Source organism: Anolis sagrei, chromosome 3 (assembly GCF_037176765.1).
Source record: "Anolis sagrei isolate rAnoSag1 chromosome 3, rAnoSag1.mat, whole genome shotgun sequence".
In the NCBI taxonomy this organism is placed as follows: Eukaryota; Metazoa; Chordata; class Lepidosauria; order Squamata; family Dactyloidae; genus Anolis; species Anolis sagrei.
Genome location: NC_090023.1, coordinates 186,210,722 through 186,224,574, shown reverse-complemented (window position 1 = coordinate 186,224,574; position 13,853 = coordinate 186,210,722). Strand labels below are relative to the sequence as shown.

Here is a 13,853-nt window from a genome sequence, read left to right as displayed (position 1 = left end):
AATGGCACTATCTAACAGAATCCCACACCTGTGTGAGCAGAACGGACAACTCCGCATCTGGATGCTTGTCCACTATGCCCTCCCTCATGTACAGAGGAAGAATTGTTGGAGGCTACATCGGACAATGCTGTTGCTGTTGCCCATTTTTGGTCAAAAGATATTTAGCCACCTAAACACCTTCTATTTTATCAGTTTTATACTAATTTATGCAATGCTTTTGATACGAAATCTATCTATCTATCTATCTATCTATCTATCTATCTATCTATCTATCTATCCATACATACATACATACATATAATAAAAGTGAAAAATGTTTATGTAGTGGAGGTGTCCACTTAGACAGCCTCCCGCCTCCACTAACAGGCTATAGTTCCACGTCTCAAAAACCTCCAAAGGCACTCCCTCAACTGACATTGTGGGTTATAGCGAGCATCATGGATATGTAGCCCAAACCCTGCCAATGGCCTCCCCAAACACTATGGCCCACCACCCAAAGAATACTTTCATTTGGGGAAAATTTCAACCTAGATTTGACATGTTTTCTCCACCACAGGCAGGCACCCCAGGGTTTCTTGTGTGGAATTTGCATGACCCCACCCACTGCATCTCTCTTAACCCTTTCCAACTCTTTCAAGAGGAATTGATCAGCCATTAAACAGACTGGAGAGGTTTGGGTGACCAACAACAGATCTGGACCAAACTTGGCGCACACATCCAACATGGCCAGCTGTGTATACAGGCCTGGTTTGGGGAGGATTGACCCACGGTTCTGGAAATTGTAGTTCACCCACATTGTTATATATTTTCTAATGGAAGCATTCATAAAAAACAAAATCAAAGACTGGCTTTTCCTAATAAATAGTGGTACCAATTAACTAAATGATATTACCTAACACCCCAAAACAAACAATGCCTTATTCAAATTACTCGAGCACCACTGGGTACCCACGCTAGTAAAAATATAAATCTGCTTTGATAATCTGGATTATACGACAGTGTAGATACAGCCTGAATTTCCTCCTACCAAACGGTATGGCAAATTTTGCATGACTATTATTCTGACTTTTGGGAATTTAATCAAATGTTTCAATTGTTTCAGATCAGGTCCCAGCTGGCAGCTTGCTGTATACCTAGTCAACACCGCAACAGCCCAGCTGATTCACATCTAACAATACAATTTATGGCTTAAAGGTGATGTTCCTGGATGAAAACTGGCAGAACGGGTTTTTGTAGCTTGGGGGAAAAGTTACACCCTGGCCTCCAAGTGTATTTCTTTACCAACAAGATCCTTCTTTCTCACCTAGGAGTTAAGGGCAAGGCTATATAATCGCTGACTGCACAGCACGGTTTCTGTAAACTAACAAATCGGTTTTCATGACATAAAAAGCTAACATTTAGGAGGGGCTCTAAGTCAACTGTCTAGAACAATAATCTTCAGGTAAGTATTTGATTTATAGAGGCATGAGGTGAAAGTGACTGTCTGTGTTTCAAGCCTTTAGGCAACTTTTCTGAAGGCAAAATGACATGCATGACAGATCTGTTTGCTTAAACCACAGTCATATACAAAAGGAGGAGCAGCAAGGTGCATGTATCAAGTTGTAATAGCAAAATAGCCTCTCACCCCTTCGCTTTGCACAGTTCCTTTCCTTAAGGCAATTTTCTCCGTGGTCAAACTCCGAAAATGTGTTTGAAGAAGAGGTATGTCATGAAGTGAAGAACGATTCATCTTTTTTCAGCTGAATCATACCTTTCTTCAATTAATATTGCACTTTCATACAGATTATAGCAAGTCCTGGTTTAAGCAACTACATCTGCACCTATATTATGTCTTGCGTTGTTTGACCCTGAAGGACCACCAGAATATAGCTTCAGGCTGGATCTAAACTGCCCTAGATCCCAGGATTATGTGTCTATCCCAGATTATCTGGCAGTAGAGACACATATACTGTATATACTTGAATATAAGCCGACTCGAATATAAGCTGAGGCACCTATTTTTACCATAAAAAACTGGGAAAACATATTGACTTGAGTATAAGCCGAGGGTGGGAAATGCAGCAGCTACTGGTCAATTTCAAAATAAGCATAGATACCAATACAATTACATTAATTGAGGCATCAGTAGATTAAATGTTTCTGAATATTTACATATGATTTTAATATAAGATAACTCTGATTAAATCATTATTCTCACCTTTTTCAATGTAAATGTGCTTACATATCCTTCTAATAAGAGAGTAAAATAATAAATGTAATAATAACAACAATAAAAAATAATAAATGTGATAATAATAATAGAGTAAAATGATAAATATAGTAATAATGAATAGAGTAAAATAATGAATGTAATAATAATAATAATAATAATAATACTGACTCCAGTATAAGCCGAGGGGGACTTTTTCATCCTAAAAAAAGGGCCGAAAAACTAGGTTTATACTCGAGTATATACAGTAATCCAGTTCAAAAAAGATAATCTGGGATCCGATCTTGGGCTATAGGGCAGTATACATCAAGTCTCAGGGCTCTTCCAGACAGCCCCTATGTCACAAGATGTGATTCCAGGTTTTCTGCTTTAAACTGTGGATTATATGACTCCCCACTGGGATAAACAGAAAACCTGGGATCAGATCCTGGGATATAGGGCCTGTCTGGGGGCCTTTCCACACAGCCCTACATCCCAGAATATAAAGGCAGAAAATCCCACAGTATCTGTTTTATTTGAGTCCACACTATCATATATTCTAGTTTAAAGCAGAAAATGTGGGATTTTATTCAGCTGTGTGGAAGGGGCCTAACCCAGATCAAAGCAGATATTGTGGGATTTTCTGCCTTGATATTCTGGGATATAGGGCTGTGTGGTAGGGCCCTTTCACACAGCCCTATATCCCAGAATATCAAGCCTGAAAATCCCACAATATCTGCTTTGGACTGGGTTATCTGAGTCCATACTCAGATAATCTGGGATTTTGTGCCTTGATATTCTGGGATATAGGGTTATGTGGAAGGGCTCAGAGTTTCCCAAACTGTGTTCCTCCAGGTGTTTGGACTTCAGCTCCCACAGCTGGTAAACTGGCTGGGATTTCTGGGAGCTGACGTCCAAAACAAGTGGGGGAGCACAGTTTGAGAAACACTGCTTTAGATCATCATTCTTACTAACCATGTGCTGGTCTTTTAGAAACAGTATAGGTTGGGAAACAGAGGGAGGATTACGAAAAGCGAATACCTTCAGTGCCTTCCATATCAGTCCCCCCTGGGTCATTTGGATTTGGAGGCCCAGCAGGTGGCTCATATCCTACCACCAAATCAATTGTTGCCTAAATGGAAAAGAAAAGAAACAATCACAAACATTGTCCACATTCTAAAATGTTACTGTGGTCCACGGAAGAAATTTGCACCACTCTATTGCAGTGGGAAAACTCATGCATGCATACACACACAAAGTCAAAAAAGTTCATGCCATACCAAAAATAAATTCCTCCAGGTTACAAACCCATTAGGCATCTAGCATTGAAATGTAATTGTAGGGCTGTCATTTAGTAGGCTGGTCATGAGCAAGCATGCTGGTATATAACTGGAACTCAATTGCTCCTGTTTGGTACCTCCCAACAACAGGGACAGTTATATAAACCAGGAAGCCTGTATTCATTTACTCAGAATTATGTTTTAGGCCCCTTCTAGTAAAGGTAAAAGTTTCCCCCTGACATTAAGTCCAGTCGTGTCCGACTCTGAGGGTTGGTGCTCATCTCAATTTCTAAGCCGAAGAACCAGCGTTGTCCATATACACCTCCAAGCTCATGTGGCAAGCATGACTGCATGGAGCGCCGTTACCTTCCCACTGGAGCATAGGTACCTACTGATCTACTCACATTTGCATGTTTTCAAACTGCTAGATTGGCAGAAGCTGGGGCTAACAGCAGGAGCTCACACTGCTCTCCCGATTTGAACCTGCGACCTTTCGGTAAGCAAGTTCAGAAACTCAGCAGTTTAACCCACCGCACTACCGGGGGTTCCTAAGAAGGCTCTCACGCCCCTTCTACACTGACATATAATCCAGTTCAAAGCAGATAATCTGGATTTTTATATGGCATATATAGAAGGGGCCCGAGAGCCTGTCTACACCTGGGAAAATCCATCTTTGCGTTATATACATATATTTCCAGGTCACTATAAATCCAGGGTTTGCATCATTAACACCACACACAACATGCACATCATAGTGAGTTTATCCAAAGCACTCACACATCACCCTTGAGCAAACTCATCTTGATGTGGGATTGCTTTCAGAAAACTCTCATTTATACTACTAGAGGCCATCCAGCAGTGGCCACTTCACTTTTTTTCTTCCCATCATGCATTTCACCTTAAATGTCATCTTGTTATTGAGAGGTGCGCTAATGCTGATACACTACTATAGTGTTCTGTGAGGCCCCTTCTACACTGCCATATAATCCAGATTACCAAAACAGATAATCCACATTAACTGCTTAGAACTGGATTTTATGAGTCTACACTGCCATATAATCCAGTTCAAAGCAGATAATCTGGATTTTATATGGCAGCGTAGAAGGGCGCTGAGTATCCATATCTATATTCCTTTTCCAGTGTATTTAAAATTAAATTTTTAATTGTGACCAAGCCCACTTCTGCAGGAATGATCATATAACCTGTTGGTCCTGGTCATCTTTCACCACCTAGTTTGGGCCACTGTTATACCATCTCCCAGCTCCAATGAGAAGTCATTTATTGGGGGCAAACACGTCAGAAATCCCAGACCTCATGCAAATCTTTGGATAGAATGTGGGGTAAAAGGAAATTCTTTTTAAATGTAGCTTGTTGTCATTATGTTATAACATACCCTGTGCAAGGATGCAAAGAACTTCCTGACTGTGAGAGCCGTTCAGCAGTGGAACTCTCTGCCCCGGAGTGTGGTGGAGGCTCCTTCTTTGGAAGCTTTTAAACAGAGGCTGGATGGCCATCTGTCAGGGGTGATTTGAATGCAATATTCCTGCTTCTTGGCAGGGGGTTGGACTGGATGGCCCATGAGGTCTCTTCCAACTCTTTGATTCTATGATTCTCTAATTCTATGATTCTAATGTCAATCACATAATATGCAAAAGTTTATCCAAGAAAGAAAAGAAAAACTGTAACTCTTGGTGCATGGCTGCCGTAAATGTACACCTTCAAAAGAAGGTATTTGAGCTTTGCAATATGCATAATTAATATCATATAAAAATGAAAAGTTATAAGAATTGCATAACATGCATAAATAAACACGCACGCATAATTAATAAAATTTTAAAAGTTATTTGTTTGTCCAGAATACTGACTCAATAAAGCACTTCCCTACTTCTCTAGCTTTCTTGCCTTGCCTATACTCATATTTTGATTCTTTATGGCAGCCTTTTCATAAATATGTTGCTGAAATACATCAGAATGGGACATATCCAACATAATAATTTCAGGAATGGTGACTCACTCCGGTTTCCAGTCCTCTTTCATTTAGAAGGGGAATCTGCTTGAATGGAAGGGATCTGCTTTGCAGGCCTACCAGTTCCTTGAGTGCGACTGATGCTGTGCCAATTAACCTGAAAGGCAAGAAGGAAGAAGTGTACTCTAGTGTACTCTCAAAGTATTCAAGAAAGAACACTACTTTCTTTGATCAGTTGCCAGTTTGTCCCTAATGTCCCTTGGAAAAAAAAGTCAAGTCAGTTCCAAAATCACTGCTGAAAACACAAATGGGTACAGTTAGCAAATTTTACATTGGATTGTGGGTTTTTAAAGTCATGGTTTGATCATTGGACTACAGTTCTTGAAACCAGAGTTCAAATCTTCACTAATAATAATAATAATAATAATAATAATAATAATAATAATAATTTTATTATTATACCCCACCAACCATCTCCCCTAGGGGACTCGGGACAGCTTACAAGGGATACTCCCAAGATTACAATTAAAAGACACAAGTAAAACACTTTAACCAATTAAAACATAGATAAAACAAATAACAACACAATAGAAAGCAATATAAAAACAATACGGCTGAAAGAAACATAGCTGAGGTACAGATTCAATGAGTGCAATACATTTTTACAGGAGCGCAGGAAAGTGCAACAATACGATAAACTGGGCAGGAAATATTGTCATAATACCTATTGAGGAAAAACGTATGCCAGTGTAAAATGTGGGCCGGTGTAAAGTGCGGAACTTCAAGTAGGGACAAGAAAATTACTGGTGAGCTGCTAAGTCAAAAGCGCACCGGAACATCCAGGTTTTTAGTTGACTACAAAAGGAGGACAAGGTGGGAGCTAGTCTGGTCTCCCTAGGGAGGGAGTTCCAGAGCCGGGGGGCCACCACCGAGAAGGCTCTCTCCTCCCTCGTCCCCACCAACCATGCATGTGACGGTGGGGGAAGAGAGAGCAGTGTCTCCCCAGAAGATCTCAAGGTACACACTGGTTCATAGGGGAAGATGCTATCGCGAAGATAAGCAGGTCCCAAACCATTTAGGGCTTTATAGGTGGTGACCTGCACCTTGAATTGGGAATGGAAACTTATTGGAAGCCAGTGGAGCTGTTTAAACAGGAGGGTTGACCGCTCTTTGTAACCAGCTCCCATGAGTAGTCTGGTTGCAGATCTCTGGAACAACTGTAGTTTCGGGGCCGTCTTCAAGGGCAACCCTATGTAGAGTGCATTGCAGTAATCCAACCTAGAGGTGACTAGGGCATGGACCACCATGGCCAGATGAGATTTCATAAGGTGCGGGTGAAGCTGGCGCACAAGCTTTAACTGTGCAAAGGCTCTCCCAGCCACCGGTGACACCTGAGCATCAAGTCTCAAAGCAGAGTCCAGAAGGACCCCCAAGCTGCGGACCTGTGTCCTCAGAGGGAGTGCAACCCTATTGAGCACAGGTAGCCACCCTATGCCCCGATCTGTCCCACGACTGGCCAGGAAACCCACTTGGCCTTGGAAACCCACTGGACCTTAGGCGATATGTTACAATCTCTCAACCTGAGAGGAAAACCAAGGCAAACCTGCTCTGAGCAAATCTTACCAAGAAAACTACATTATAGGTTTGCCAAAGCATATAACCCTAACCCTCTACTCTACCCTATCTCCCAGGATCTGATCCCAGATTATCTGCTTTAAACTGGATTTTATGAGTCTACACTGCCAGATAATCTGGGATCAGATCAGATAGGGCAGCGTAGGTTTAGCCTTAGACTCTCCATAAGTTGGAATTTACTTGAAGGCAAACAACAACTTGATTTGTACTGAAAAGTATGTGAGGTGTCACACAATTGAGAAAGCATCTCCATAAATAGCTTTACTTGGATATTGAGAATCTTCCATGCTGAAAAATCTATATAATCAAGGTTGCTCAGCTATTAGGGAAAGGGGAAAAACAACAGCATGCCTGGTAATTGTCCCCCATTTTCCTCAACAGCAACCATAGATCTCTCAAGACATATGATATCATATGACAAAGGACGTGACATTATGGGCCTTCAGTTCAGCAGTACATGAAGGACAAAAGAGATTGTCACCACACACATATTTAACTTGTTCCTATACATATTTAAAATATTTCTACAGTGGCTTTGAAGTGAAAAATCCACGTCTATCTATCATCTATCTATCTATCTATCTATCTATCTATCTATCTATCTCTATCTAACACAGTTAATTGAAATATAATGGGCCCCTCCCAAGTTCAGTAGACCTTGATTGTGAATTGAAGTTGCCTTATTAAGTTGATATAAGTTAAACTGTTCTGAAAATTACATAATATCATTTTTATGTATTCTCAAGAGTAAAAGACAGATGTAATAATATCCAAGTGGAACTGAAGTAAAGTACTGTGTAACAAATACGCTTTATGTGCACAAGAATTCATAAATAAACATTACTTTGTTTCATCTAAGATAGTAAAGTCTTGTGTTGAGTTACAGGACTGAAGTTACATTTCTGAAAGTCGGCTGGAGATTATATTGATGTAACCTGTGAGGAGAAGTTGGAAGCTACATACTGACTACAGTATTGGGTTATACATCAAAGAGACATATACAGACGTTTAGGATTAAATCCTGTAATAAACATATAAAGAAAGGTGACACAGAGACAGAGACTGAGTTTCTGAGTTGCTGAGTTTCTGTGAAGTTTATTTCTCTCTCTCCCCTTATCAGCATTATTGTCTTGTATACACGTATACATATAGGTTTTTGGAGGCAGAGTGGTATATATATGGAGAGGGGGGAGAGAGAGGTAAGTTCCCCCTCCTGCCAGAAAGTGTCATTGGCTTCACAAGGATCACAGAATAAAGATTTCATCTTCAGTACTTGTTTCTAGCCAGAAGGTGGATGCAGGGGAGAGCGGAGGGTGAGCCTTGGCAATATAGTGAATGAGATGGAAGGAGGAAGATGATTAAGTAATTACATAGGTTTCCTGAGAACTCTTTGCAAATTGCAGCAACTAATCAATTATTCAGTTTAAACATTAGCAAGCTGTTGCCTTACTGAACTGAACAAGAGTTCGTTTTTAATTGCAGACATTCAGAATTAAAATTTGAGGATACTTCTGAATAGAGTTTATTTTGAACAAACTGCATTGAAGCGTCATGCATATCACTGATATACAAAAAAAGTAATAAAATGAGTGGCATATCCAAATTAGTGTATTTCTGCAGCTGGGAGTGCTATTAATTTTGGATCAATCTGTGAATGCTACCTCCTGCCAGTTGAATTGCATGCTGCAAAATCCCATTTTAAGAATGGTTTTCCATGTTAAAATATGCAGAAAACCGTTGCGAGAAATATCCTAACCCAACTCCCAGTGATGTGCTAGTCGTTTACAACAGACGTGTGTGTTTTGCATTTTAAAATATGATCCTACACACAGTAAATGCTGTGGGAACTAGGTTGCCTCACAGAATAAACACGGGGAACACCCACATAAAATTGTGTCTGCTACAAAATTCCTGTGACTCAGAATAGATTATTTAAAATGCAACATGAGGGAATGGGATTGCAAACTGGAAAAATTTCAAAACCATCCTGCTCAGTTCTTAGGTGGATATCACAAGGTACAAGGGTGCAGTTGTTGAAAGTGTCAACCAGATGATGTTTCATTATTATTATCTCTGTTTTGAACACTGACTTTCAGAAGCATGCTCCCATTCTCAGATGCAAAACTGATGTTATGGTTTTCAACCTTCAGGAATGAGAACATGTTAGCACTTCTTTCCATTGTACAAGAAAACCAAGCTCTCCCCTGTCCAAATCTACAGGATTTGCTTGAGATGCATGATCAAGTACTAGGACAAACAAAGGCCTCTTCTACACAGCTGAATAAAATCCCACATTTTCTGCTTTGAACTGGAATATATGGCAGTGTGGACTCAGATAACCCAGCTCAAAGCAGATATTGTGGGATTTTCTGCCTTGATATTCTGGGTTATATGGCTATGTGGAAGGGCCCAGTCTTCCCATCTTAACAGCAGCCAGATTGCTAACTGGAATTGGCCAACTCCTGTGTTGCAATAACTCTGTTGAAGACCAGTCTGCTTTTAGGCAAATTCAACATAGCAGTTACGATATGCAAAGACCAATATGGCTGAGGTCCCAATTACTTGAAGGATTGTATCTCCCAATATGAACCTGCTTGTACCGTGATATCTCTGTCTCATCGCCCTTACAGAAACATCTTATAGGAACACAGACGACTACTCCCAAGCTCTGGAACTCCCTTTTTAGACTGGTTAGACTGGAGTCCTCCTGGATTTAACACCATTGGCAGACAAAGGCCTTTTTTGTTTTTGTTTCAGCAGGCCTTTGAAAGCTGACTGCTCTGGTGAAAGTGTGTTGTGTTGCTCACATTTGTTGCTGCTTTTAATATTTATGCTTTTCATGGCAGTTCATTTTATTGATAATTGAATTTTATTTAAAACTTTTGTACAATGTAAATTGCTTAGCTGGATCTGTTGATTCATGTAAGTTGTGCTGCAGAAAAATCCTGCTGATCAAAAGGTCAGTTAGTTCACCTAGCAGGTCAAAAACTGAAATGCAAGTAGATAAACAGGTACCGCTTTTAGTGGGGAGGTAATAAAGGCAACCTTAAGGACATCGGCATGGAAGAGTTGAGCACAGCCTCCAAGATGCCAGAAATGAGATGGAAACAACTGCCTTTACCTATGTTTGTGTTTGTTTGTCCCTGTTAAGTGTATAATCAGCATTGAATGTTTGCCATATGTGTGTGCTCTGTAAGTTGCCCTGAGTCCCCTTTGGGGTGAGAATGATGGGATATAAATACTGTAAATAAATAATAAATAAGCTGCCTTGAGTTCTGGATTGAGGAAATTGTGAGATAGAAATGGTGGAAAAGGAGGCAAAACAATAGTAGGGCTTGAATTATAATGAGCATGTAGCTGGGGGGGGGGTCTTGAGGGGCTTCAGCTCCCTCCCCAAAATTATCAGGGTGGTCCGCGAGAAGGCCTTACTGGTACATTATTTAAACTGTTATGTTTATTCATATCATGATCTGATCACCATGCTCAATATATCCCATATGCATGGGGGTATTGTGGTAACAACACAAAAGGTTTGCTAGGGTAGATCCTCTGTTACTCAGACTCAGCCCCCCCCCCCCTTCAAATCAAACTCAGCCCTCCCCTAATCCAAATCCTGGCTACGGGCCTGCGGCTATGGGTATCCACCAGAGTTTGGTTTCAGGACCTCATGTTGATACCAAAATCCATGGATGAGCAATTGCAGAATAAAACGCGTCCCTTAGATGAAAAAGATTTGCTTTTTAGAACTTTTGAATATTCAAATACTTTCAACTTGTGTATGATTGGATGCATGGATGTAGAATTTGTGAATACAGAAGGCAAATGACATTCTGGACTATGCGGCTTAACTTTGTACCAGCATTATGCTTGTGAGCCTGAGCTGGAAGAGACTTTGGTCCAGCATAAATAGATAAATAGTCTTTGTTCACAGCACAACCCCTTCTCTACCTTCTTTTTTAGCTTTTGTGCTGATTGTAGGTAGCTGAACAGTGGGGCAGAAGTGGGTTTTGCCAGAAGAAAGATTACTTTTGCATCATTAGAACTCATTTTCAGTTACAATTGCATTATTTGTAACATAACTACTGTGAATTGAATATAGCTTAAACTACACAAGAGCAATAGAAATGTGCAGAAATTTCATTCCAATTCCACCAAAACTTACATTGAAAAAGCAGTGATTAGATAATGTTAGTTGCCCTTTGATTAAAAGAGCCCTGAGTCAGCCCCTGTGAGCCCAGGTCAAAAGGCTAGGAACCCCACTCTGACGGTGTGGAGGGAGGAACAATTTCATGCAAATTTGCAAGAAAAGAAAGAATTGCCCTTTGAAACCCTAGCGCTTGCTGACCGTTAGAAATAATTGGGCATTGTGACTTTCTCATTTGCTGTCAGTTTGGCTTTGGAAATTATACGCCGGGCTGGTTCTCCCATCATTACGGCTGAAGAGGGATTCTTCGTTTTTGATTGGCACATTAACAGGGACATGAACAAGGGTGATAGAATCACGCACGGTGTGGAGAAAGTGAATAGAATGAGGTCCCCCCTTCTCTTCTGTTACAAAAACCCAGGTGATCTAATGTAATTAAAGGGTGGGAAATTTGAGATACACAGAAGAAAACTTTTCCTCATATAACACATAGCTCATCTAGGAAAAACACCCTATATAAGTAAAGGTCTAGAAATATTAATAAATAAATCAACCCCAAAAAATCAAACCAAAAAATTAACCACGGCTGACACGGACATGGGCTGGTCCATGAGATCACAAAGAGTCGAAAATGACTGAGCAAATAAACAACAACAGTGTAGGTACTGTACCTTGACTCTTACCAAAAAGTAATCATCCCCTTCTCTGAGTAGGGTGTCAAAAGGCAAGAGATTAAATTATTATTATTATTATTATTATTTAAAACTTTTATATCCCAATCTTCTCAACCTCCGTAGAGGGACTCAGACCGGCTTACAGCAAGGATTCAATGCTAATGGTATAATCTAAAAGCATCATATAATAACAAATTAAAATACACATCAATTAAAATTACAAATAAGCCAAATCGCCAAGATAAAATAATGTCCAACTCAATCATGTCCAGACTATCCCAGGCGAACCTAAAACAAGTACAAATCCTCTCTATCTGCCACGGCACCACATCTAGCTTGTTTTGAATGCCTAGGTGGGATGTTAGTGGTAGTGGGGTGTTGGTATATAAGTATATACAATACCGTCACAAGATAAACTGCAATCTAAATAGCTTTAGGAGATATTTAGATCCATTGATAATGAATATATATTTGGACCTAATCACACTAGAGAATGAATCCACTTTAAATCTGGTTTCTGCCTCCTGCAGAATTCTGGGGTTTGAAGTTTAAGGAGGAGGCTTTAACAGCCTCACTAAACTACAAACCCCAGAATTCTGCAGCATGCAGAAACTGGATTTAAAGTGGATTCATTCTCTAATGTGATGAGGTCCTTAAGTCTGCTAATCATATCAGGTCTGCCTCAGAATTAGAGGAGCGATACCTCTGAATATCAAAGACCACTATGAGAGACACAAGTCCTTCTTGCTATTATGCCTTCCTTGTAGTGTACATTGTGCACTTCATTGTTTGGAAGCATTGCTGTTCACTAGAATAATGTCGTTGCTTCATCTTTGATTGTTTGGTTCAAGATTTATGGCATCCCTTTCATTTATAGAATTTCAACCTTTAAAACACATGGGATTAATATCACAGAATATGGAAACAGAGTGAGAATAAATGGAATGGCAATGTCCTCCTCTTGCCAGAGAACACATTCACACACTGTAAAGCCATACTACTCTGAAGACACTCCTTGTCTAAATTTGGGAGATAACCAGGCCCAGTTAATACTGGATTGAGAGATCACTTGGTAATACTAGGAATCTTCACGTAGGGCTGAGGAAGAACTTTATCTTCTGTTTCTGCATCCTGCAGAATGAACACTGGAATGAAACAATGGATGACGAATCTGGAACATGTTTTTGATGATGAGACGACAGTGAATGGGTATTGTAGTAACTGTTTATTAATTGTGTAATGTGTAATGTGTTAGGTTGTTAGCTGCTTTTATACTGTAGCACTGAATTTTTGCTGTTCGTATTTGTTGTGAACCGCTGTGAGTCGCCTTCGGGCTGAGAACAGCGGTATATAAGTAAGGTAAATAAATAAATAAAATAAATAAATATCTTAAAGCAGTGGTTCCCAACCTTTTTTTGACCAGGGACCACTGTCCAACATTACTATTAAAAGGGTTACAAATCAGTTTTGGGTCAACTTTAGATTCAGTTTGGTTATTTGGGATGCTAATTCAGAAAACTGCATTGGATAGACCACATCAGCTCTAGTTTCTGATACAGAACATATGCCATCTAGTAGTCGCCATCTGCTCGCCCACAGAAAACCATATTTAATAAGCCTTGGCACTATAAGAGGGGTTTGCGAGACCAGTCGCTATCATTACAACAGTGTGGTAATGGTGAGGCTGCGGACCATATTTTAGATCTTGCGAACCACTGGTAGTCCACGGACCACAGGTTGGGAACCACTGTCTTAAAGCAAGGAAACTACTGTAGTCAGCTAGAGGTGACAGTGCTGGGTTACATAGCCCAATAGTCTGACCTAATATAAGGCGGTTTCCTATGTCCCTGTGGTTGGATGGCTTTCTTGAGTACTTTGCTGGAACGTTAAAAAAATTTGATTCCATGCTATCTAAGTCCCTTCCACACTGCCCCTATATCCCACGTTCTTATCCCAAATTATCTTC

At 40.2% G+C, this 13,853-nt stretch overlaps 1 protein-coding gene across 1 annotated transcript in view; it reads right to left on the bottom strand.

Annotated features, from left to right (window-relative positions):
* MYOF (myoferlin) overlaps positions 1-13,853 on the bottom strand; it is a 130,559-nt gene that overhangs the window by 87,864 nt on the left and 28,842 nt on the right. The window contains exons 4-5 of the mRNA XM_067465737.1: positions 5,483-5,591; positions 3,230-3,320 (exon numbers count right to left, since the gene is read on the bottom strand). Of these exons, the coding sequence (XP_067321838.1) occupies positions 3,230-3,320; positions 5,483-5,591 (200 nt within the window). The remainder of the gene's footprint in view (positions 1-3,229; positions 3,321-5,482; positions 5,592-13,853) is intronic.